General features: G+C 40.1%; 2 protein-coding genes across 2 annotated transcripts; both read left to right on the forward strand.

The window, feature by feature from the left end:
- The first annotated feature begins 17 nt into the window (after positions 1–17).
- pyroxd1 (pyridine nucleotide-disulphide oxidoreductase domain 1) lies at positions 18–8,595 on the forward strand. Its single transcript, XM_079582781.1, has 13 exons — positions 18–320; positions 389–469; positions 540–659; positions 824–952; positions 1,103–1,176; positions 1,773–1,969; positions 2,049–2,143; positions 3,490–3,589; positions 3,663–3,778; positions 5,383–5,505; positions 6,758–6,895; positions 6,973–7,062; positions 8,277–8,595. Exons 1-13 carry the CDS (start codon positions 243–245, stop codon positions 8,433–8,435), a joined length of 1,500 nt encoding a protein of 499 aa, XP_079438907.1. The 5' UTR covers positions 18–242; the 3' UTR covers positions 8,436–8,595.
- A 2,694-nt stretch (positions 8,596–11,289) lies between these two features.
- etnk1 (ethanolamine kinase 1) lies at positions 11,290–22,812 on the forward strand. Its single transcript, XM_079582789.1, has 8 exons — positions 11,290–11,593; positions 12,494–12,753; positions 12,859–12,999; positions 13,487–13,629; positions 16,275–16,358; positions 16,449–16,609; positions 21,242–21,315; positions 22,501–22,812. Exons 1-8 carry the CDS (start codon positions 11,447–11,449, stop codon positions 22,571–22,573), a joined length of 1,083 nt encoding a protein of 360 aa, XP_079438915.1. The 5' UTR covers positions 11,290–11,446; the 3' UTR covers positions 22,574–22,812.
- Positions 22,813–23,033: the final 221 nt, after the last annotated feature.

Genomic DNA, 23,033 nt, shown 5'->3' on the forward strand with positions numbered 1-23,033 from the left:
CAATCAGTGGTGTTGTATTTTATGGACAACAGAAGGCAATGCTGAAGGCTGGTGAAATAAATGTGATCCATTTGTCACACACAACGATTTTGTGTGAAAGATGTGTTGGTATTAGCTAGTGTATTATTATCAAACTTAAACAAACTCGTACGCGGAAAAACGCCCAGCCATGTTTCATTAAATGCTCTTTTAGTGAACAGCTAAAGGCATCGTTAGCTAAGGTAGCTTAGCCAGATACATCAATGGAAGATAAACAGAGGAAGTTGTTTAAATTTGTGGTGGTCGGTGGTGGTATCGCCGGTGTAACGTGTGTTGAACAGGTAAACTAACCTCAAATATTGTCTCAGTTCAAATACATTTAGACCTCTCTTAATTTCCAATATTTCAGCTGGCGTCACAGTTTCCCTCTGCTGAACTGGCTCTGATCACTGCAGGGCCTCACATCAAAGCAGTAACAAACTACAAACAGGTTTGTTGAAACGCAACTAGTAACTAGTGTGAGTAAACTGCTTGTAAAGTCTTGTGTGATCTTGGAACAGGTGTCCAGGACACTAGAGGAATTTGGTGTGGAAGAACAACCATTCACTGTACTGGAGGAAAAATATCCCAATCTTACATTCATACAGTCAGCTGTCAAAGCTCTTCATGTAAAATTGCATGTAGGTAACCAGAGACTGCAAGTTGTAAAAAATGTAGATGTTTGCTGACTACTGCCACCTTCAAGGCACTTGGTGATAGTAATGGGTATTATTACCAATGTATTATGAGTAATAAAAATGTATCCAGACCGGCAACATGATGTATTGTTCTGTTGCAATTACAGTGTGTGGAGACAATTGATGGCAAAGTCTATGGGTATGAAAAGCTTTGTATTTGTAGTGGAGCCAGACCGAAACTTCTCACTGAAGACAATCCATATGTGCTTGGGATAAGAGACACAGATAGTGCACAGGTAAAGCATGATCATTTGTATCTTTCAATATTTACAAATATAATGTAGTTCAAATGTCATTGCCCTTTGTTTAATGTGCAGTAGTAAACAACTATTATATTTGTGCTCCTAATTCTGCAAGAACAACTCATCAACATTATTTGTATCTAGGAGTTTCAGAGGCGCCTGTCTAAAGCAAAGAAAATAGTTGTCATTGGAAATGGAGGCATCGCTTTGGAATTAGTGTAAGCCCATGTGATTGTGTACAGCCATTTCTTTATCAACCTCTTACCGAGTGCATTTTCTCCAGTTCAGCATTACCCAAATCTAAAAGCTTCTCGACTGGAGCTTACAGTAGGCCAGTGTTATGCCTCATTTGAAAGCTAAGACCTACAAAATCCAAATAGATTTTTTTCTTTGCTTTGTTGTCGTCACTTATTTTAATCGCAGTTTTGTCACTTTTTTGTTGCTCTTTTGTGGCTTTTTGTTGCATTTGCGTCACATTTTTTGCCACTTTTACATAGATTTTTCATCGCTTTTTTGTCACATTTTTGTTGCTCTATTGTGGCCTTTTTGCATTTAAAAAATAAAAAATTGCGTTTCATCCTCGTTTCAGTAATGTTTTTGCTGCTATTTTTTTTTCCACTTTTTTTCAATAAGCCTTTAGAAACCTCTGTAATTAAAAACTGGAGGAAATGTGCTCGGTTCAGGTGAGGGTAAGGTTATGAGATGAATTCAAGCTTGAGAATTGTTTCTTCAGAGTGGCTTTAGAGAGTTAAAAAGCATTTATCTGTTAAAAGTTCAAAAATAATCAATCTAATTTTGTCATTACCTTAAACAGACATGAAGTGGAAGGATGTGAAGTTGTCTGGGTTATAAAAGACAAAGCCATAGGAAACACCTTCTTTGATCCTGGAGCAGCACAGTTCCTTATCCCGTCACTAGAGGCAGACAAACCTCTGAAATCTGTCCCCTGCAAGAGGCCTCGCTTTACTACAGAGGAGAAAGCAGGAGGGACATCTCATACTTTCACTGCAGGTTCGGTAGAGAAATTACAACATATAAGAAGATATCCTTGAACTACATAATATTTATTTTGAGGTGTTTTTTTTTACAGAGAGAAACCATAGGCAAACAACCACTCCAACTGAGCATGGTAGTGCCCTTGGCCCAGATTGGCATGACGGAATAGTTCTACAAGGAGCAGAAGAGGTTAGACAATAAATCACAACATAAACAACATACTGTAATGACGTATTAAACAGGTTCACTTTAGAACAGGAGTTGTCCAGACATTTTTTATTGAGGGCCACATATTGAAGTGTATATTGTGTGGAGGGCCACACAATTGTGTGTTAGTAGAGTTTAGAACTAATTTCTACATCTAAGTGCATTGAGTTTGTAATGTTTTTAAATAATACATTATTGCACTAATGCAACAATTTCCACAACCCAAATGGCAGCCCTGCCACTAGGGCATAAGGCCTAAAATCTCTAACACAATATAAAAAAGAAACATCACCTTTTCACCTTGATCAGAGATGTCTCAGTGATGTGGTGGGCCCTAAAGCCTGACTGGAAAGTATCAAACACATTGTTTGACAGGAGAAAGTAAAAAAACTGTTTATATACAACTTTCTGATACTGTGGCATCAAGGCTGCTTTTCTTTAGAAGAGGCTTAATGACCGAAGTTTACAAGGCCTTTAGAAATGCTCCAGTCTCAAGTGAAATGTTAACTAAATGAGCAAGTCGTGGTTTTATGCTGCTCAGCACAGACTTTAGAAATCTAATAGGTAGTTCATCAGGGCAGCATGTACATGAACTCAGACCAGAGATCTGAGTTCTCCGGTCTGAGGGAACCTCTCTCGATTGTTTTGTCAGTAACAGGTGGGAAATGTGTCATCTTTTGGTGTCTATCTGGTGGCAGGTAGGGGTAGGCCATATTTTTTATATCATTGTTATTTTTTATATCATTTATAATTTGCATGCGCACTTTAGCTGATTTGGACTGAAGTCATGACCAGGCGCAGATGGAGTTTGCAGCTGCTGTTACGTTCAGCTGCATCTGAGCAGCAAACACTGACTGTGTAAAATGAAATGAAGGATGTACATTTCTTGAGTAGAACATATTTGCAAGGAAATTAGCATGGCACTAAAAAAAGAATGCAATATGAATTAATCTTCCCAATAGGCATAAGGCTGGGATTTTGAAGTAATTTGTCTGTTGTCACTTATATTGTCAAATATATCGTTATCGTGATGTGTTTTTTATATCGTGATATAGCTTTTAGACCATATCCCCCTGCCCTAGTCTGAATTGCGCTCTACAAACAAACTTGCCTTGAATACCTTCTGCTGTTTTTAAAAACATGTGAGCTAAATCATTATTGTAAAAAATAAATTGCGAATGAAGGACTTTTCAGAAAATAATACAGCCCTAAGGTGCAACCTAGAATGTCTGTCCCTAATGTGTAATTATATTTAGTTATCTGGATGAACTTTATAGTGTTAAACTAAGCTGATAAATTATTTCTTTTTTTCACTGCTCTGGACTTAGGGGCGCCACAGAGTAATGGTTGAATATCAGTGTGAGGTAGAGAATATCCTCACCTCTTCCGACCTGCTCAGTTCTCCGAAAACACTCAATCTTGAAATTGGTGAGAAGTTGTACTTAAATCAAATTGTACTATGCACTTACTACTCTATTGTCATCTCTGCAAATCTCTTCAGATGAGTCTTGGCCGTTATATGTTGCACTGAATAATGGCAAGACATATGGCTGCGACTTTATTGTGAGTGCCACCGGTGTTGTTCCAAACACAGATCCGTTTCTTAATGGTAATAATGTAAGTATAGAGCTGTAATTCTACTGATGGATTAGTTATTAGTTATTCGCATAGCAGCCCATCCATCCATCCATTTTCTTCCACTTTATCCGGGGCCGGGTTACGGGGGCAGCAGTCTCAGCAGAGATGCCCAGACTTATACCCCGCCGGATGGTTTGCCAGAATCTCTTCGAGGCCGACCGATAGTCCTCCTCCATGGCTTCTCCGAACTCCTCCCAGACCCGAGTTTTTGCCTCTGTGACCGCACGAGCTGCAGCACGCTTAGCCTGCCGGTACCTCTCAGCTGCCTCCAGAGTCCCACAAGCCAACAAGGCCAGGTAGGACTCCTTCTTCAGCTTGACGTCATCCCTTACTTCCGGGCGCCACCACCAGGTTCGGGGATTGCCACCGCGACAGGCACCAGAGACCTTACGGCCACAACTGCGAGCAGCCGCATCGACAATGGAGGAGGAGAACAGGGTCCACTCGGACTCCATGTCCCCAACCTCCCTCGGAATCTGGGTGAAGCTCTTCCGGAGGTGGGAGTTGAAGACACCGCTGACAGAGGGATCCGCCAGACGTTCCCAGCAGACCCTCACAACACGCTTGGCCAGCTCACCATCAGGTGGTGATCAGTTGACAGCTCAGCCCCTCTCTTTACCCGAGTGTCCGAGACACGCGGCCGGAGGTCAGACGACACAACTACAAAGTCGATCATCGACCTCCTGCCTAGGGTGTCCTGGTGCCACGTGCACTTGTGGACACCCTTGTGCTCGAACATGGTGTTCGTTATGGACAAGCCGTGGCTTGCACAGAAGTCCAATAACAGAACACCACTCGGGTTCAGATCGGGGAGGCCGTTCCTCCCAATCACTCCCTCCCAGGTCTCACTGTCGTTATCCACGTGGGCGTTGAAGTCCCCCAGTAGAACAATGGAGTCCCCAGTCGGAGCACCATCAAGTACCCCTCCCAGGGACCCCAAGAAGGCCGGGTACTCTGCACCGATGTTGGGCCTGTAGGCCGAGACAACGGTGAGAGACCTGTCCCTGACCCGGAGGCGTAGGGACGCGACCCTCTCGTTCACCAGGGTGAACTCCAACACGTGACGGCTGAGCTGGGGGGGATATGAGCAAACCCACCCCAGCCCGCCGCCTCTCCCCCGCAACTCCAGAAAAATGGAGAGTCCAGTTCGGGCTGTGCCCGGCCGGGCCCCGTGGGCAAAGGCCCGGCCACCAGGCGCTCGAGTTCGAGCCCCAACCCCAGGCCTGGCTCCAGGGTGGGGCCCCGGCTGCGCCATGCCGGGCGACGTCACGGCCCTTGTTGGTTCATAGTCCATAGAGATCTTCTGAGCTGCTCTTCGTCTGACCCGTCACCTCGGACCTGTTTGCCATGGGAGACCCTACCATGGGCATACAGCCCCGGACAACATAGCTCCTCGGATCATTCGGGTACTCAAACAACCCCACCACGTTAAGGTGGCAGCTCATGGGGGTTGCGCATAGCAGCCATTTTTACAAATGGATGCATGGATGGATGGATGGATACCTGTGTTATTAGTGTAATTTTGTTTATACTTTTTGTTTTTCAATCAACAATGAATGACCACAGGGATTTGTGTCTTTTAGTTTGCTCTGGCTGATGACGGCGGGATCAAGGTTGACGATCAGATGCGGACTTCAGAGGCGGATGTCTACGCTGCAGGGGACGTGTGTACTGCTTGCTGGAAACCCAGTCCACTATGGCATCAGGTAATTATTGTTTTTTTACTTCTCCTTATACGTTTAACATCAATCTTGTGCTACCGATCAACTCATTACAAAAATCCGTAAAATACAGTTTGTCCTTAAAGGGATATTTCAGGATTTTTGACGTAGGACCTGATTTCCTACTTATCCAGAGTGTTGCTAATTTCTGGATATTTTTTTTTGTAATTCATGCAGTTCTTATATTTGAAGAGTTTTGTGGTGCTAGGCTAGTGCAAGGCTAGCGCATTTCTACGATATCAGCGAACCTGCATTAAAAACAGTCTGCACCTGAGACAAATCACTTATAACGCCAGACTAATGATATAAATGTCTGTCGATAGAATAATTTTAACCATTTTGCATTTAAAATAACTTATATTTGGGCAGCATCAGCTTCGTGGTTGTATAAGCTATGCAGCGGCGGAGTGATCTGCTAGAAAATAGTGTCTCAAAATGCGATCATTCATGTGATGCAAGGTCAGTTGTATTCCAAAAATTATTCTATCGACACAAACATGTATCGTTAGTCTGGCGTTATAAGTGATTTGCCTCAGGTGCACTGTGGGTAAGACTGTCTTTAAAGGGACTATACAAGTTTAAAAATGTTAAAATTAAGTATATTCCTCCCCGTACATGTTCCAGCCATGTCTTAATGTGTAGAATGAGCTCAGACCTGTTCACCACAACTGCCTCTAAAATCCTGCACTGTCACTTAAAACGGTGTTACTTCGGTCCGAAGTGCCGTCATGCACGAGCTTAATATAGAAGGTGCAGTTACACATATGGCCTGAGGTGGCAGTAGTGAGTATAAAATGGCTAACTTGTGTCTAGCCCCTTTAATGCAGGGTAGCTGATACCATAGAAATGCGCGAGCCTTGCAGTAGCCAAGCACCACGAAACTCTTCAAACACTGCATGAATTACAAAAAAAAAAACTCCATAAATCAGCAACACTCTGGATAACTAGGAAATGAGGCTCTATGTCAAAAATCCTGAAATATCCCTTTAATAACAGATCAGTGGTTGACAAAGAAATGTTGTACTAGTTTGTTACATTCACAGATAAGAGTAACATAACAGCAGTATCTCTCACTAGAAAATGTGCCACGTGAAGTGTTCCTCACATAATCGCTAAGGGCATAAATAAATGTGATTGTAACCTAATTTTCAGCTTGCCATTAGGCTCGTAGTCACTCAGTGTCATTCATGTTTTAGTAATGCATTTAAGTTTCATCAGTTTTTGTCATTTGCCACAGATGCGGTTGTGGAGTCAGGCTCGTCAGATGGGTTGGTACGCTGGTCGCTGTATGGCCTCACATGTTCTCTCAGAGACCATAGAGTTGGATTTCTGCTTTGAACTTTTCTCACATATTACAAAATTCTTCAACTACAAGGTACGCTACAATTAACTGTCAAGTTTATTGCATTTACATACTGGAAATTATGAAACCTCAACCATGTTTCACTTTAGGTGGTGTTGCTGGGAAAATTTAATGCCCAAGGTTTAGGGCTTGATCATGAACTGCTTGTGCGCTGCACCAAAGGACAAGAGTACGTCAAGGTAAAATACATAAGAGAAAGAAAAAATAGCATTTACTCTTTATTGCACTGTCCAGTCAGACCAACTTCTGTGAATTGTTTTTGGCATGCTCTTGTTGGAGCTTATGGACACTTGATTAAGGCTAAAACAAGTCAAACACTCTTTCACAGTTGACCGGTTGCTATGGAGCTGAAACAGCAGAAGCAGAACAGGTCTAGCTGGAGCTAAAATAGGCGGCGTCAAAGATCTCGATAGAGGGCGTTCTATTTCACACAATTGCAATAGAAATGGAACCTCAAAAGAATGGACAAATCAAACATAACATAAGATGAAATCTCAAATTGAGGGACAAATCAAAGAGTAACACAAGAATAACATTGCAGCCACTCAATTTTCTCACACGCATTACCCCTATAGGACATTGTCATAGTAATTAATTGGAACTAAACTCCAGTTCTTTATTGTTATTGTCCATTCTATAGAGTTCAGGAATGTGATGTCATATGGCTAAGCACTATGGGAATAGCAACAATTGTTAAACTAATGGACATTTTAAAAGTTAGAATACTGGAATTATTGTTCAAATTAAAACACTTGGACACCACAGTGAGTTATATGTATTTACCAGCAGTAACTCAGCAGCTAGCAGAGTTGTTCCACTTTTTTATACTGTTTTTAGCTAATGTATGCCAACAGCTGCGAAGATGGCGGATCTCCATGGGAACTGGAATTTCCCAAACTCTCAAGAACTCGTGTAAAAAAAAAAAAACTCATTTTGTCTTTGCATTGACTTTGACGCTGTTCAGAAAAGTCAGCATTATTCATAATAGTTGCAAAATAGGCCTGTGCAGTATATTTCAGTAAAATTATGGCCTGACAGTGCTAGATAAAGGCATGTCACAGGCTAATCAGCTATGTGCTTACTACAGACCATATATTTTATATATGTTACATGAAAGAGAATCCCAAAAATGTATAAGAATATACGGTGAAATGCTTTTATAATTTTTATAATTTATACACCTGGCTGACTAGCTGCAAAGTTTTTTTAAACGTTTCTTTTTGTTTTTCCAAAGATGTCTTAGTCAAATTTAAATGGGATTTTTACTTGGGGAACCTTTAGGCGGGTGGGACTGTCTTTTCTATCTATACAGCTTCTAGCCTTTCGGTGCGACAAACTAGTTCTGTGGAGTGGCACAGCTCTAAGATCATTTGCATTGTGATGTTTGGTTAAGGTGGTTTTAAGCGGAGGGAGGATGGTGGGAGCTGTGCTGATTGGAGAAACTGACCTAGAAGAGACTTTTGAGAACCTCATCCTGAACCAGATGGACCTGACACCATACGGAGAGGACCTGCTCAATCCCGACATTGACATTGAAGACTACTTTGACTGAAGTCTGTGGCTCAGATTATGGAGATTGTATTACACAATACAAGGTATACATTATTATGGACAATTCAATATTTAAAGACTTTTCAACACTGACTGTCTTCAAATTGCACTAAATATATACAAATATATATTTGAGGTTTAATAAATGATTTACTACAGCATGTATATTTTTTATTTTTTTTTAAACATCTGTAGACTGTAAAGGATAGTGTATGTTGAATGATATTAATTAGTCAAAGGCCAAACAAGGTAAAAATTGTAAATATTGCCCACACGTTAAAAGCTTGGTCAGGTTTCTCCTTCATTTTTAGAGAAAGGGACATGTACAGTAATACTTGTGGTAAAATAATACACTTTTGTTTCTGTGTAAGTGATAGAGGTTCATATTTCTAGTTTAACAGCAACAGCGGTGTCTCTGCGGACGCTACAACAATAGATATTATAGCGTCTTTCATTGTGTGGAGGATATGTTGCTCGTGGGATGTGTCTGTTTGCAAAAGCCTTTTTGAAAGAACAGGAAAGAGAAGAAGTCAGAGAGATTTATCTTCACACCAGGAGAATCACAGTCTGTGAAAGAGTACAACAAACTATCGCCACATGTTGTTTTAAGTTTTTTGTAAGTATGTGAAAGGCAAAACTTTTTTCTCTAATCAAAAACGTCTCCTAAATTCTTTCAAGTGCCTATTCTCCATCACTTCAGAGGAGTAAGAGTAGTTTGTGTGAAACCAATAAAATGATGTTACAACCAACTCCAGTGTTCCCCTATTTGTGGACAGCCAAATTTGGCCGAGATGTAATACAGTTACCGGGTTGAAACACGTGTGATTTTTGGATTCAGTACATAACAATTACCCTAAATCAGCTCACAAAACTTAGACACCAAATTAGCTGTAAACCAGTGTTATCTTCAGTGTAAAATTCTCCATCACATTACAGTTTTATGTTTTGCCTTAGTCCTGTATTGAACAGCTCTTGACTATTTTTGTGAGCTGTATTTTTGTTGCTTCTAATGAAAGCTTTTTTCCCCCATAGTTGACACCCATGATAGATATGGGTATCAGAAACCAAGCAGTGAGTATACATATATATATTATTGGCCACACACACATATAGGTCGATAAAAGAGGTCACATTAATGTAAGAGAATGTCAAAAGGAAACTGACCTGCTCAAATGAGACATAAGGCAACTTTATACAAGCTGAACCATACCAAAATATAAATACGCAGGAACATGGGAGAAACCGGCAGAACTAAGGAACCAGTGCTCTCTCCAGGCCCGTCCCTCGCCACATATTAGGTCCAAAAGGGACAGAATAACGTCAACATCAATATTCAATCATATCAAGTGAACATCGAAGTTTTGTCCCCTCTGTGGCCCGGCCATCAGAGTACACACACGCATTCTTTTAATTCTCAACATTCCGGACTGCGTGTCAAAATACATTTCATTTCGCTCTGGTTGCAATTTGGTTGCCATGCTGGAAGGTTTCTAGTTTGCTATGCTTTTTTGGATCAAAGTTCACTGAAACCTGTCAGTTTGCTGGTTCACCTTGGTGATAAGGGCTGATAGTTCAGCTTTGCTCTTACTCAATACATGCTTATGCAAATGGGGGGGGGTATGGGGTTATGTAAGGACTATGACATAATTGCTTAGGATGTTCCATATCAGCTTTAAGGACGTGTCAGGAGTACTACGTTGTTGAAGTTTTTCTAGATAGGAAAATGCCTGTGTTTTATTGTTTATTTTGGTTGGGACATCGCATGTTTATGTACACGTCACACCGGATTCCAAACACACACTCATTCATCCTGGTCTATTGTACATGTGTTGTGTGGTAGGGGAAACCGGAGTAACCAGAGCGCCACCATACCGCCATGGTGACTATTATATCATTGTGTTTTAAATGTTTGGTTGTAAGTGAAACATTCCACAGAACTTTGACTTGCTCAAGGCCCACAGAGCATCAGAGAGAATCAGTTAGAAAATGCTAGGCCTATTACTGCAGTGGGTAATCAAAGAATGGATTTGGAAGAGAACCTAACCTGTTTAAATCTCAGATCCTGCTGCCTTTAGTAGACATCTCCATGGAAACGAGCTGGAGACGTCCCCATTCCCGGTAAAGTTTACAGTCCTGTCTCAGGAGAGCTGAGCCGCTCACAGCAAAGGTACATGTTTGTTTGTACATTTGAGGGTTTTTTTTTATTTTCTTCTATTATGAAAATATCTGTCATATAATTAAGGCTTGTATTTCAACTTCATTTATTGGGTAATATTTTATGCGGTGTAGCTTTAACTACAAAATACAGACACAATTTTTCTGCTACAAAATTTACATGACCACGTGATCTGGAGCATCTTGAACCAGAAAGATTGTGGAAAATGTGAGGTCGTGTAACTTTCCACCACATAGAGTGACCACTGCGCTGTCTATGTCACATCACCGTCTCCGTGGTAGTGACATTTAAAAACAAGGCGACACCCAGTATGTTTAATATAATAGATCCATGACCGAACCCAACCACGGATCTACCCACTCGTCCGTTGCGTTTGTCTCAAGGGTGCGTTCGTTTACCACAATTGGACACTCCGATATGACACGGCGCGAGGCAGTTTATGTTTCATTCATATCATTATTACATAACATTACTATCATTTCACATTTCATTCACTGCTCTCTGTATGGACTACTAAGCGCTGGCATGCGTTTCAAAGTGTACGTAAGATTCCCGTCATTAAAATGCATTGTGGGGGCAACTAAAACTGAAGGTTCAAACTTTTACGCAAAACATTTACGCACCAAATCGGCGCGCCCCGTTCTCTTATCAAGCGCTCCCTGCTCCTCTTCCGCGACAGTGGGAGGGACTTTTAGAGAGGCGTTGTCCCACGTCGACCACTCTTGGTTTATATCCTGACTGCTGCTGTTACGCATCGATACTGTACGCTTTTCACGTCAGCTAACGATACTGTAACAACCTCTGTGACTCTCCCCGACTAAGAAATAGCGTAAAATATGGCTATGTACATCCACGTGCCCGAAGAGGCCCCGGCTGTGCCCAAAATAGACGTGACAGTAAATGACAATGACTACCGAGCCGGCGCGCTGAAACTCATCAAGGAGCTGCGACCAAACTGGAAGCCTTCTGAGATCAAAATTAAGGTGTGATTCATATTATAGTGTATATTTCCTTATTTGATCTAAATATTATGCATCTACATGACGTATTTTTGTGCATCACTACCTCGTTACCTTGGTATTATTTCTGTTGCCTCTTATGTAATCGTACCAGAGTAATCCAAATGCATGTTATTGTAATCAATTGCTACTAACTGGTGATCACTGCTGCGTTTTTTCCCTATAGATTTTCCCCCAAAAGGCCCCATTTAAAGCATCTGCGTCAGAACGGGTCACACTTGGTCCAGTGCTTTTAGCCTGTGGCCCGTCACCACACGAACAAAGCTTGTTTAACTCGCTGCTCTACACCCTTATAGAAATCGAATGCACTTTATTCCCCCAATATCTGTTGTGCACCGTGTTAGCCTGGGAATAAATGCTGAAATGGCCTGTTCAGCTGACGCATTCCGCTATGGCAGAGGTACGTAGGCTATCCTTCAGTTTGGTCGTTTGTAGCCAGAACCAGAAACGCTGCATTTATTTTGGAACAAAGTGCTTTGGTACCCGATTACGTAAGAGTGTCTCCAAAAAGTTATCTATCTTCCTCAGTTGTGCTATAGCCCTAAAAGCCCCAAATATGACACAAAAGTCCTGATCAGTGCAGATTTTTTTTTTCCAGGACTAAACCGGGGGTGTGGTTCTACTTGGTTGCTCCCCTGCTCAGTGTTTTCATCAATGCAGCAAAAATGGGAACTCAGCACATATCATGTCATTACATGATGTGAAAAATCAAACTCCTAGCAATCGTCAAACCTTAATAGAATGAACAATTTGAGTTGCGCACCTTTATGTTTCGTCCAACTGAAGTCGTCCTAATGACTTAGATATTCGTGAACTGTTAATTTAATGTTTGTATACATTTATTTGTTTTTGGTATTATTTCAGTTCTTCACAGATGGAATAACCAACAAGCTGCTGGGGTGCTATGTGGGCGCAGTCATGCAGGATGTGGTTTTGGTCCGTATTTATGGAAACAAAACAGAGCTGCTGGTGGACAGGGACAACGAAGTGAAGAGTTTCAGAGTGCTGCAGGCTCACCGCTGTGCCCCTGCCCTGTACTGCACCTTCAACAACGGACTGTGTTATGAATTTCTCCAAGGAACTGCCTTGGAGCCTGAGCACATTCGCAGCCAACCTGTTTGCCGGTAATTTATAACCTGAAGGTCCTTTTTGTTTTCATGCTGTATTTGTGTAAAAGATTTGTTATTGTGCAAATGACTGTTCATAATGAATCTATAATCCTTTTCTAGACTCATTGCCAGGCAGCTTGCCAGATACCACACAATCCATGCACACAATGGCTGGGTTCCCCAGTCTGACCTGTGGATGAAAATGGGGAAATACTTTGCTCTTATACCCAAATATTTGAAAGATCCTGAGCGTCACACAAGGTAAGGGCATTTAACTGACGGTACATCAGTGCTCCCTAAAAAAGTTCAGATTGCTTTGAAAAATATAAATAAATGAAATAAAAACAGGATGAAGCCTACAGTATCACATACAAGCACCAGTCATGCAAAGTAGAAGTGACAATAATCAATAGTCCCTCATACACAGGAATAACATTGGATTTGAGAATATGCCAAGAACAACCCAAATACCTGTAAAATGAAGTGAACATATCAAACTGATCCAAACATGGAAAGAAATACTAATTCTCTCTGCGAAGCCATTAAAGAAATTACAGTGCAAACATTATGGGATGTTCAGCATCAACAATGGCTAGTAGACAGTATTTTTTAATGAGATTCAAAAAGAAAACTTGTATTTCTTTGCGTGACATGAGGGACGGTCATGTGTTTTCTGTTCCTATTTTGTATCCTGCTTGCCAGCAATTTTATTCGCCTCAAAGTCTTTGATCTCACTGTTTCCCTTCAGATTAACCACAGAAGTGCCCAGTCCGCACTGTCTCAGAGAAGAGTTGCTGTGGCTGCAGCAGCACCTTTCTCACCTGGACTCCCCTGTTGTCCTTTGCCACAATGACCTGCTCTGCAAGAACATCATTTACAACAAGGAAGCTGGTGCGTATGTCGGAAGTCAAGTCTTATGAATGTCATTGCATAACTGTTTTAAATGGGCTGGTCCCCAGGCTCTTGGTGAGCCTTGATCTCGTGCTTCACTCATTGTCAGTGTTTACATTGAGCTGTACTACTAGAACAGAACCACTCCTTATACACATCAGCTACAAGGGGGGAATGAACCTTGTTAAAGTCACACTTTATCACTACTACAGACTATTAAAAAAAATAGGTGGCTAAGGCGTGTGGTCCACTGTCTGCCTCTTTCAAATTACTGCATGAATATTACTAGTTTGGTGAATTTGAATCTGGTCTTTTTCTGGCCTGTTGCAATTGTAAGTTCAACACACTAACCAAACCACAATTATTGTCCCGATTAAACAAAAACACACACAGAATAGAGATTTATTGACTACAACACTAAAAAAAATGCTACTGTATAGCCGAGTTCAAACTATTCTATGATGTATCAGTGGGTTTTCCAGAGCAGGATGTCTCTTGTCCTTAAGTGATGCGGGTGGGGCTGTCTTATTGCTCCCTAAGTTTGGCATTTTTCCCCTGGACTGAAACCCGAGGCTGTGGCTGCTCTGGAATAATGGAGACACATGCAGTTGCTTCTCAGACCTAAAAGATGAGCTCAAAACATCAGTATAGGCTACTACTTACTGTGCCTTTGATTGCCCAGAGTTCATACAACGGTGTATGTCAGGCTCGTACTACTGTTGAAATAATGATAGAATAAATGATAAATAATTACAAAAGGGCAATTAATTTGTACCAAGCCTTAGAACATTTCACAAACACATCCCTGTCTCTGTGTGTCAGTCCCAACAGCTCAGACAAGAACAATCAACAATAATTCCATAACAATAATACAATGGAATACAAATGAAACGGAATAGCAGATTACTTTACTTCAGTATTTCCCTTTAAAATATCATGTATGTGATTAAGTCATATATTGAATCTTGAGTGGCATATCTCGCATACATTTTTAAAAACATGGCTCAAAGCTTGAATTTGTTTTACTTCAAGCTTAACTATAATTAATGGGTAACATTACTTTAAGCCACAATTTGTAGTACTGCGTTAGTTGCAGTTTTAGATTACAATATTTTGAGATTTTTAGATACTATATTTTGATATTTTCTCAGCACCCTGAGGGCCCAAAGCTGTTTTATCTGTGCTTTTATTTAACTTGGATGTTTTAAAGAACTGTACTTTGCCCAAGGGCACCACAGCAAACAGGAAGTCTGTTAAAATTTGTCATTTCACCAGTGGTGTGACATTGGGGCCGGGGTGAACCAATGAGAACAGAGCTCTGTAGGGGAGTGGGAAGAGAAAGTCCAATTCCATGTGTGAGAGAAATGACCCAGCTTCGCCTTCCCTCAAGAACATGGTTGATGTCAGTAGAGAGTGAGCATGTGTGAAAGATGTGTTTGCCCCAATCTTTTCATCTGCTGCGCAGGGGGGCAATAGCCACTGCTTGGAGGTGTTCATTGTGTCCCGCTAGGACCGACACGCCGCCGGGTAACCCACCTCAAAGTGTCTTTCTCTGTAGTCCACCACCTTGAAAACAGTTTAGACATTATGTTAAAATAATTTACACTAAATATCTTTAACGTAATACGTCGTTGTGCATTTATTGCAATGATGTCAGTACATGTAGGGCTTGGAAAAATAAGGGTTTGGATTTTGTGAAACATCACTGTCTGTTTTCTGTACCAATGCCTTTTAACACCTTTTCCACTCCCTGCTCATTCAACACCTGTTAAAAATTCACTGCAGTTACATGAATAAGGGAAAGTTATTAAATAACATAGAGGCAATAGAAATACGTAGTACTAAACATGAACACAGTAGCGTATGAACCGGCTACATGCCTGGAGCTCTTCACTATGTAATGCATGCGGTCATGTATTTGCCATCACATGATGACTAAACAAGTCAGTTGTCTGGTATGTCTCACGTAGCTGCTGAGTACACGGAAGCTTTAGGTAAATAGGCTCCTAAGCTTTGACAGAGAGTTGCATACGAGTAGATTAGAAAACTGGATTTCCATTCAATTCACAACCCGTGTTTTCTCTTTTTCTTTGTTAACCTTTACACATTTGCACTCTGCATGTCGCCTCATTCTAGCAAATAAGAATGTCTTGGCTGCCCTTATTTTCTGTATGTATTTACAATTTTCTGAGAAGCTGCTATACCAGACGTTATCCTATTTCATTTTTTTGTTTGTTTACTTGTTCTATGTGTTGCATCATGCTTTGTGCCGTGCATGTCAGGTAAAAAATGCCTGTGGTCTGTTTTGTCTGTTTCTGTGAAAAAGGCAGATAATGCTAGTACAGCTTTACCTTATCTTCGAGATTTGACTTCACAACAATTCGCCTAATTAGGACAAAGCTACGTTTCCACATCTGAAAAAACTGTTGCTCATAGTACTTACATTATCTGCTCCTTTCACCATGCGTCATTTTTTATTTATTTGTTTCTCAAAATGCAAACTCTTCAACCTCGCCCTTCTATTAACAGTACAGTACAGATTACATTATGCAGCCTTTACAACTTCTCTTACAAAACGGCAAACGCATCATCATTTTATGCCGCTTTCGGTGTCTTTGTCTTAATGACGTCCTTTCTTTTTCCAGGAAACGTAAAGTTTATAGACTACGAATATGCTGGGTACAATTACCAAGCCTTCGACATTGGGAATCACTTCAATGAGTTTGCAGGTAGATATGAGATAAATACTTTTTCCAGCATATGTTTTTTTTTTTTTTTTTACCCCAAACTGATTTAAATGCCTTGTTGCCATGTTTAAGGTATAAATGAGGTCGACTACAGTCACTATCCTCAGCGGGCATTTCAGCTGCTGTGGCTGCGCTCCTATCTCGAGGCCTACAAGGAACACAGGGGTCAGGCCATTGACGTGACAGACCGTGAGGTGGAGTTACTCTACGTCCAAGTCAACAAGTTTGCTTTGGTATGCTTTTTAATATCTATCATCTTGCATTATCTATCTGGCAGCATGCATTTATGTGCTTTGATGATGGAATAATAGTTTGTCTATTAAAAATCTGGGTGTTTTCACTGGTCAAATACTTCATACAATGATGATGTATTATAACACATTAAGACGTGGTCATGTGCCCATATACGCAGTCCAATATAGAGACTGTAACAACACCCTTTCCTGGGACAACAGTGGAAATCTTGCCTGGCCTGCCAAACTACACGCTTTTTCATAGATATTTCAAAGACATGTAGTCTGGGAGCAAGCATGATCTCAGCGATTTCCTGGTGGGCGCGATTGACAGACGGCATCAACCAATTAGAGCAATGCTAGATACGTTGCAGTAATTCAGCAGCTCGTGTCCTGACGAAAACCATGAGCTTTTTTTTTAGCTTAGCCTATAACTGACTAATCTATTTATTTAATCCTAATATATAAAGTGTATATATATGGGAGGTTGTCCCAGGCGCATTGTTTTGAATGGTGTAATCTGTAAAGCACTTTGTGATACCTTTCGGTATGGAAAGCGCTTTATAAATTAAGTTTGATTGATTGATTAAGTAATAAGCAGCAGGAAGCCTTTTCAAAAACGTCCCTTTTCACGAGAAACGCTTCGAACGCTGTTTCTTGCTCCAGTTTTAGGGATTTTATATTTTCCAAATGATTTAAAACCAACGAAAGAGCAGAAGAAAACAGTGTCGCCGCACCGCCATCTTTAATGTTTTGGAAGAGTGCGTGGTGGTGACGTGGCTGGAAGCAACCGCCCTGTCGGTCCTTCTTTTAAACAGAAAGGAGGAGTGTCTGGCAGGCCAAGCAAGGTGAAATCCGCATCATTGCTATAACCTGGTACAATGCACCTTTCTTTGTCATCAGTGTAAAACTCTGCACTGTCCCTGTATGAATAAGAACTATGCCACCCATGCCCTTGCAAATGGAAATGGCATAATGATCAGTGGTTGTGGGTAAAGGCACATCCACTAAAACTAAGTCAGTGTGCTGGATCACGCTGGATGACGCTAGTGAAGAAAAAATGAAAGAAACTGTTTACTACTTTATTTTATTTACATGGTAGGGGCATTTTTTTAATGGATCTCTCAGCTACTGAAACTACTGACGGAAGACGGGGCACTCGGGGTCATTTTTATCACAAACTTGTACCTGGAACTTTTGCAAATTATTAAGCATTTTAATGGAAAATCTTGTTCCTTGACACTTGGAGCAAAACATTAAATATCTCATGAGCTGTGACTTATTCCCTCTCTCAACATGACAAAAACACATCACACAGATTAGGTTGATTTTTAGTGAATTATCTTTAAAGTTATAAATGTATCCAAATAAGTTTCTATTGTCTTGTTTTAGCCACACACATTTGATCACTGCATCCATGTGTTCTGATTTGCATTTACCATATCGTTGTGCTGCACTATACCATCCTTTTGATTTTACCTTTATTTAACCAGAAAAGTCCACAGGATCGAACTTAGCGCATTCTTGGTGTGAGGCGATGGCGCCAACGGCTGCCACTATTTGGTTTGACGTCACTGTGTGGATACGGTCCAACCCAGTGGCCTAAATGCTTCTGACAATATTCAACCCTATCCACAACCTCATAATGAAAAGTCTAATAAAAATATCTCTCATAAGGTGACGCCTACACCCTCAAAACGCTCCAATATCACAGCTATAAAACAGAAGCAGTTACAGCTTTTTCAAACGGTAAATCATGCAAAAGTCATTTGGAACCTGGATAGTAAACCCAAAGGAATAATGGGAGGACATCTTAACATCAGGAGCTTGACTCCAAAAATTGATCAAATACGCTCTCTCCTTGTTGACTCTAACCTGGATTATTTGTGCATCTCGGAAAGTTGGCTGACTGAGACTATACCCACAAACCTAATCGACGTACCAGGATATACATGCTTCAGAAAAGACAGAACCATGGGCCGAGGAGGTGGTGTACTAATTTATATTAAAGAGTGCTATGTATGTGAGAAACTTACATTTAATCTTGAATGTCTTGGATTAAATGTCACTCTTTCATTTAATATGAAATTTAACTTAATTGTACTTTATAACCCCCCATCACATGATTCCAGTTTCTACACTGACTTTAAGAGCCTTTTGTCTGCTCTCAATCCTAATAATGAATGTGTTGTACTTGGTGACTTTAACATTAACTGGAAGGACAATGGTACTAAATCTAAACTGAAAACAATAATGGAAAAATATCATTTCAAGCAGCTTGTACAACTTCCAACTCGAATCACTAAGAGTAGCAAAACTCTTATTGATCTGATATTCACAAATAAGCCTGAAAGAATAACCAGAACATACAATTTACTTACTGGTCTATCTGATCACAATAGGCTTTTGGCTATTAGGAAACTTTCTAAGAAACGTCTTATGCACCACAAAAAAGTAGGTCGACTTAATGCAGTCACAGGAATTCCAAAATCTAAAATTGCTCACTTTGAATCAGAGCTTAAAAATCTTAATTGGAACGATGTAATGGAACTTTCGGATCCTGAATCTTGTGCAAACAGTTTTACATCCACGTTAAGTAATTTAATAAATCATCACACAACTACATGGAAACCAAAACCGAAGAAGAACTGTCTCCCTTGGATCAGTGCTGATGTCCTCCAGTTAATGAAAAAGCGTGACCTAACCTTAAAACGTTCCTTGTTGACTAAAACCAATACTGACCATCAACTCTACATTAGTCTGCGGAACAAAGTTACATATGAACTGCGTAAAGCGAAAACTCATTATTTCACGCAAATAATAGATGAGGCCAAAGGAAATGGCTCAAAAATGTGGCAACAAATTAACAGATTAACCAATCCATCCAAGGACAACAATACCAAAATAAAGTGCCTTAAGGAAGGTGATAATTTAATTTATGAAGATAGACTTATTGCATGTTCATTGAATAGATTCTTTATTGAATCTGTGCATGCCTTAGACAGTAAATTTAATAAAATAACTATCAAATGAAAACAAAAACTCTACTTCCACTGATACTTTCAAAATCACAGAAGTATCGAAAAATGATATATGTAAAATAATAACCAATATGAAAACCACTTCATCCAAAGACATAAACAAATTAAATACTAAGCTTTTTAAAAAATATCTCAACTATCTGTTAGAACCCATAACTCATATGGTAAATCTTTCGATTCGAACTAACATCTTTCCATATTGCTGGAAAACAGCAGTAATAATTCCTGTATTCAAACATGGAGACAAAAATATTGCATCAAATTACAGGCCAATTGCCATCCTACCCATGGTCTCTAAAATTATTGAAAAAGTTGTTGCTGATCAGCTTGCTGTGTACCTCGAAAATCACAGTTTACTATATCCACAACAATTTGGGTTTAGACCCAAGTTCTCAACTGAAATTGCTAATTGCTATTTATCTGATAAAATTAAAAAAACATTAGACAAAGGCTATGTCATCGGGGCAGTCTTCCTAGACTTAAAAAAGGCCTTCGACACAGTCAATCATACCATCTTACTACACAAACTACATCAATTCAATCTTTCGCCTGAAACTATACTGTGGCTCAAATCTTACCTCACAGGGAGGACTCAATGTGTTTGCGAGTCCAAGTCTCTTCAACTACATTGAAACCCTTATGGTCTCTATACAAAACAACTCTTAAGGTCTTTGACAAGCATCACTGTGAAATTATACAGAAGTATAAATTCTTCAATTTTGAGAATTTTATTAATTTTAACACTCTTAAACTATTTTTTAAGTGTCTGAATTCTGACTCACTCCCCCATTCAGAATTAGCCATGCATATAAACTGTACTAACAGAGCTACAACAAGAGGTGTAACCAATGGTAATTGTATTGTTCCAATGTTCAGATCGAGCTTTGGTCTGTCTGCCTTCTCAGCTGTCGGAGCCAGGCTCTGGAATAATTTACCAAAACACATAAAACTAAAAACAAACGATACAATATTTAAGATGAAATTAAAACACTACTTAAAATCCACTCAACATTGTTCTCATAAATAACAAAATGATTAACATGTATGATTTATTCTGTTGTCATGACTTGTGTGTCATGCATATCATGTTTTAATATGTACTGTTGTTGCTTTAATGGACAAGTGCTGTAAATTAGCACTTTTGCTAACGCACTAAAATCATTGCATCTGGTTTGCCCAATGTACATGTGATGTCCGAAATAAACAAATAAAAAATGAAAATTTTGTTTTGTTTATAGATCCTTACCAAATGGAATTTTATGTCCGGAGCTTATATTGTTCTTTTAGTAAACACATTCTTGTATAATGTGGGTTAGGCAAGGCAACATGTGGGATGGAGGTTCGCTCTATGAAAAGCAATAACCTATTTCAAGCTTGGCACCTGTCCCTGGAGTCTGCTTTGTTTACTGTCAAGCAGAAAAGGGGCAGAGGGAGGGGCAAGTCATTGTCTTGTGTGTCAGCTATTTACAGTTGCCATAGAGCTGCGGTGGCTCGAGTAGTTTGTTGTGAAATCATAGAGACATTTAGATGAATGTTAAGCCGTTGTTTGTTTACTTGTTATGAATGTCTATCTTTATTTTCTTTTTTGCAGGCTTCTCATTTCTTCTGGGGACTTTGGGCATTGATTCAAGCAAAGTTTTCCGTTATTGACTTTGATTTCTTGGGGTGAGTTTTATTTTTATTTTTTAAAGGAATACTGAGATGTGTTCTTACCTTAGCTTAGATGTACCTGTCTGATCCAAAGACGTTGTTAGCATTTAGCCTCTTCTCTCCTCTATGGGGCCAAACTTGGGTGAAGTTAGAAGCGACCAAGCTCTTCCACATTTCCTGATTTAAATACGGTTACGTGAGTAGTTACACGATCCAAGTATAGTTACACAAAATGAAACATGTCGATTTTCTTGTAATAACACTTTAGGAGCACTTCGACGTCCGCGCAGTAATGTCTTAACTCCTAAAGAAATCTGACATTATTACTGCTTATTATATGGCTCGCTTCGCGTCAGGGTCCGGTTCGCCCTGTCGGTGCTTATTTTCCCGATAATGACCGACGTTCTATACATTATCCCTTACACGGCTGTCGGTTGCGTAAGCCTTACAATACAGTACCCCTTTTTATCCACTTAGAAAATCGACCTGTTTCATTTTGTGTAAGATTCAAGATTCAAGTATCTAAATAGGGAAAACGTGGAAGAGCTTGGTTGCTTCTAACTTCACCCCCGTTTGGCCCCATAGAGGAGAGGAGGAGAGGCTAAATGCTAACAACATCTCTGGTCTTTGCGCGTGCGTTCAGTCACACAAAAAGACCAGACAGTTATGCATCCACTCGTCTAAGCTCACGTAAGAACATTTCTCAGTATGGAAAAACGGTGGCTTTTAAAGTTTTTCTTCACATTTTTTACTACTGCACATTGTATTATCTAATTATAAACTAAAATAAAATGTAATTACTTTGAGCAGTGTGACATAGTGTCACTCAGTGTCAAGAAATCTTACACACAGTTGAAATAATTTCACTTTCACTAATGATTCCATAAATTATTCACATGTAACATTAGCAAAATGGCTTTTTGCATTTCAAAATGTACAGTCCACAATAATCGTATTAAAATGACAAGTCGTGACACGAATTATTTAAGTGTAACTCGTACATTGCGCATACTATGTACTATGTTTTGCATACCTCGTCAGTCCTTGCAACCCCACCCACACAACAGCACAGATTGCTTTGAGCGGTGTCTGTTCTCAGGAGAAGTGCCATGTTGTTGAAACACACCATAGGGAATTGTACCCTACACGTTTTTTATATGGAATGTTCTTAATGTATTCATTCTTTGCATTTCATTCTAGTTATGCAGTTCTGCGTTTCAATCAATACTTCAAGATGAAGCCTGAAGTGGCCGTGTTGACCTTGCCTGAATAAAGACACCTGCCTTCATCCTTCTTTTCTCCTCTTCCTCCCCTGCTCCCACCCCGCACTGGCCTCACGTGGAGACAAAGCAGCGCTCTCTGGAGGTCTTTGCAAGGATGAGCATGAAAGGGAGTCTGGCCTGTTCAGGTCCAATTCTCTCCAAGATGAATCTATTGGGTAAATGGATCACAACAATCTTGTCCATTAATTGCAATCGCGTGTTGCCATGATGAAGTAAGGAGGTGCCCGAAATAATCCTGCTATAATGTGAAGCTTGCACAAATAAGTTGGTGATCATCAATAATCTATTTCCATCGATATTTTTCTTTGTTAAAACAACTTTTTTCTTCTAGACTAAAGGCATCCTGTTTGGAAATGTAAACATGTTCCACCGTGTTTTTCTGCTAAAGCATTGTGTGGCCAAGAGTAAAAAAACAGCTCTACCATCAGACTGCGCTGTGGATGCACAAAG

Source organism: Gobius niger (assembly GCF_951799975.1).
Source record: "Gobius niger genome assembly, chromosome: 2".
NCBI lineage: Eukaryota > Metazoa > Chordata > Actinopteri > Gobiiformes > Gobiidae > Gobius > Gobius niger.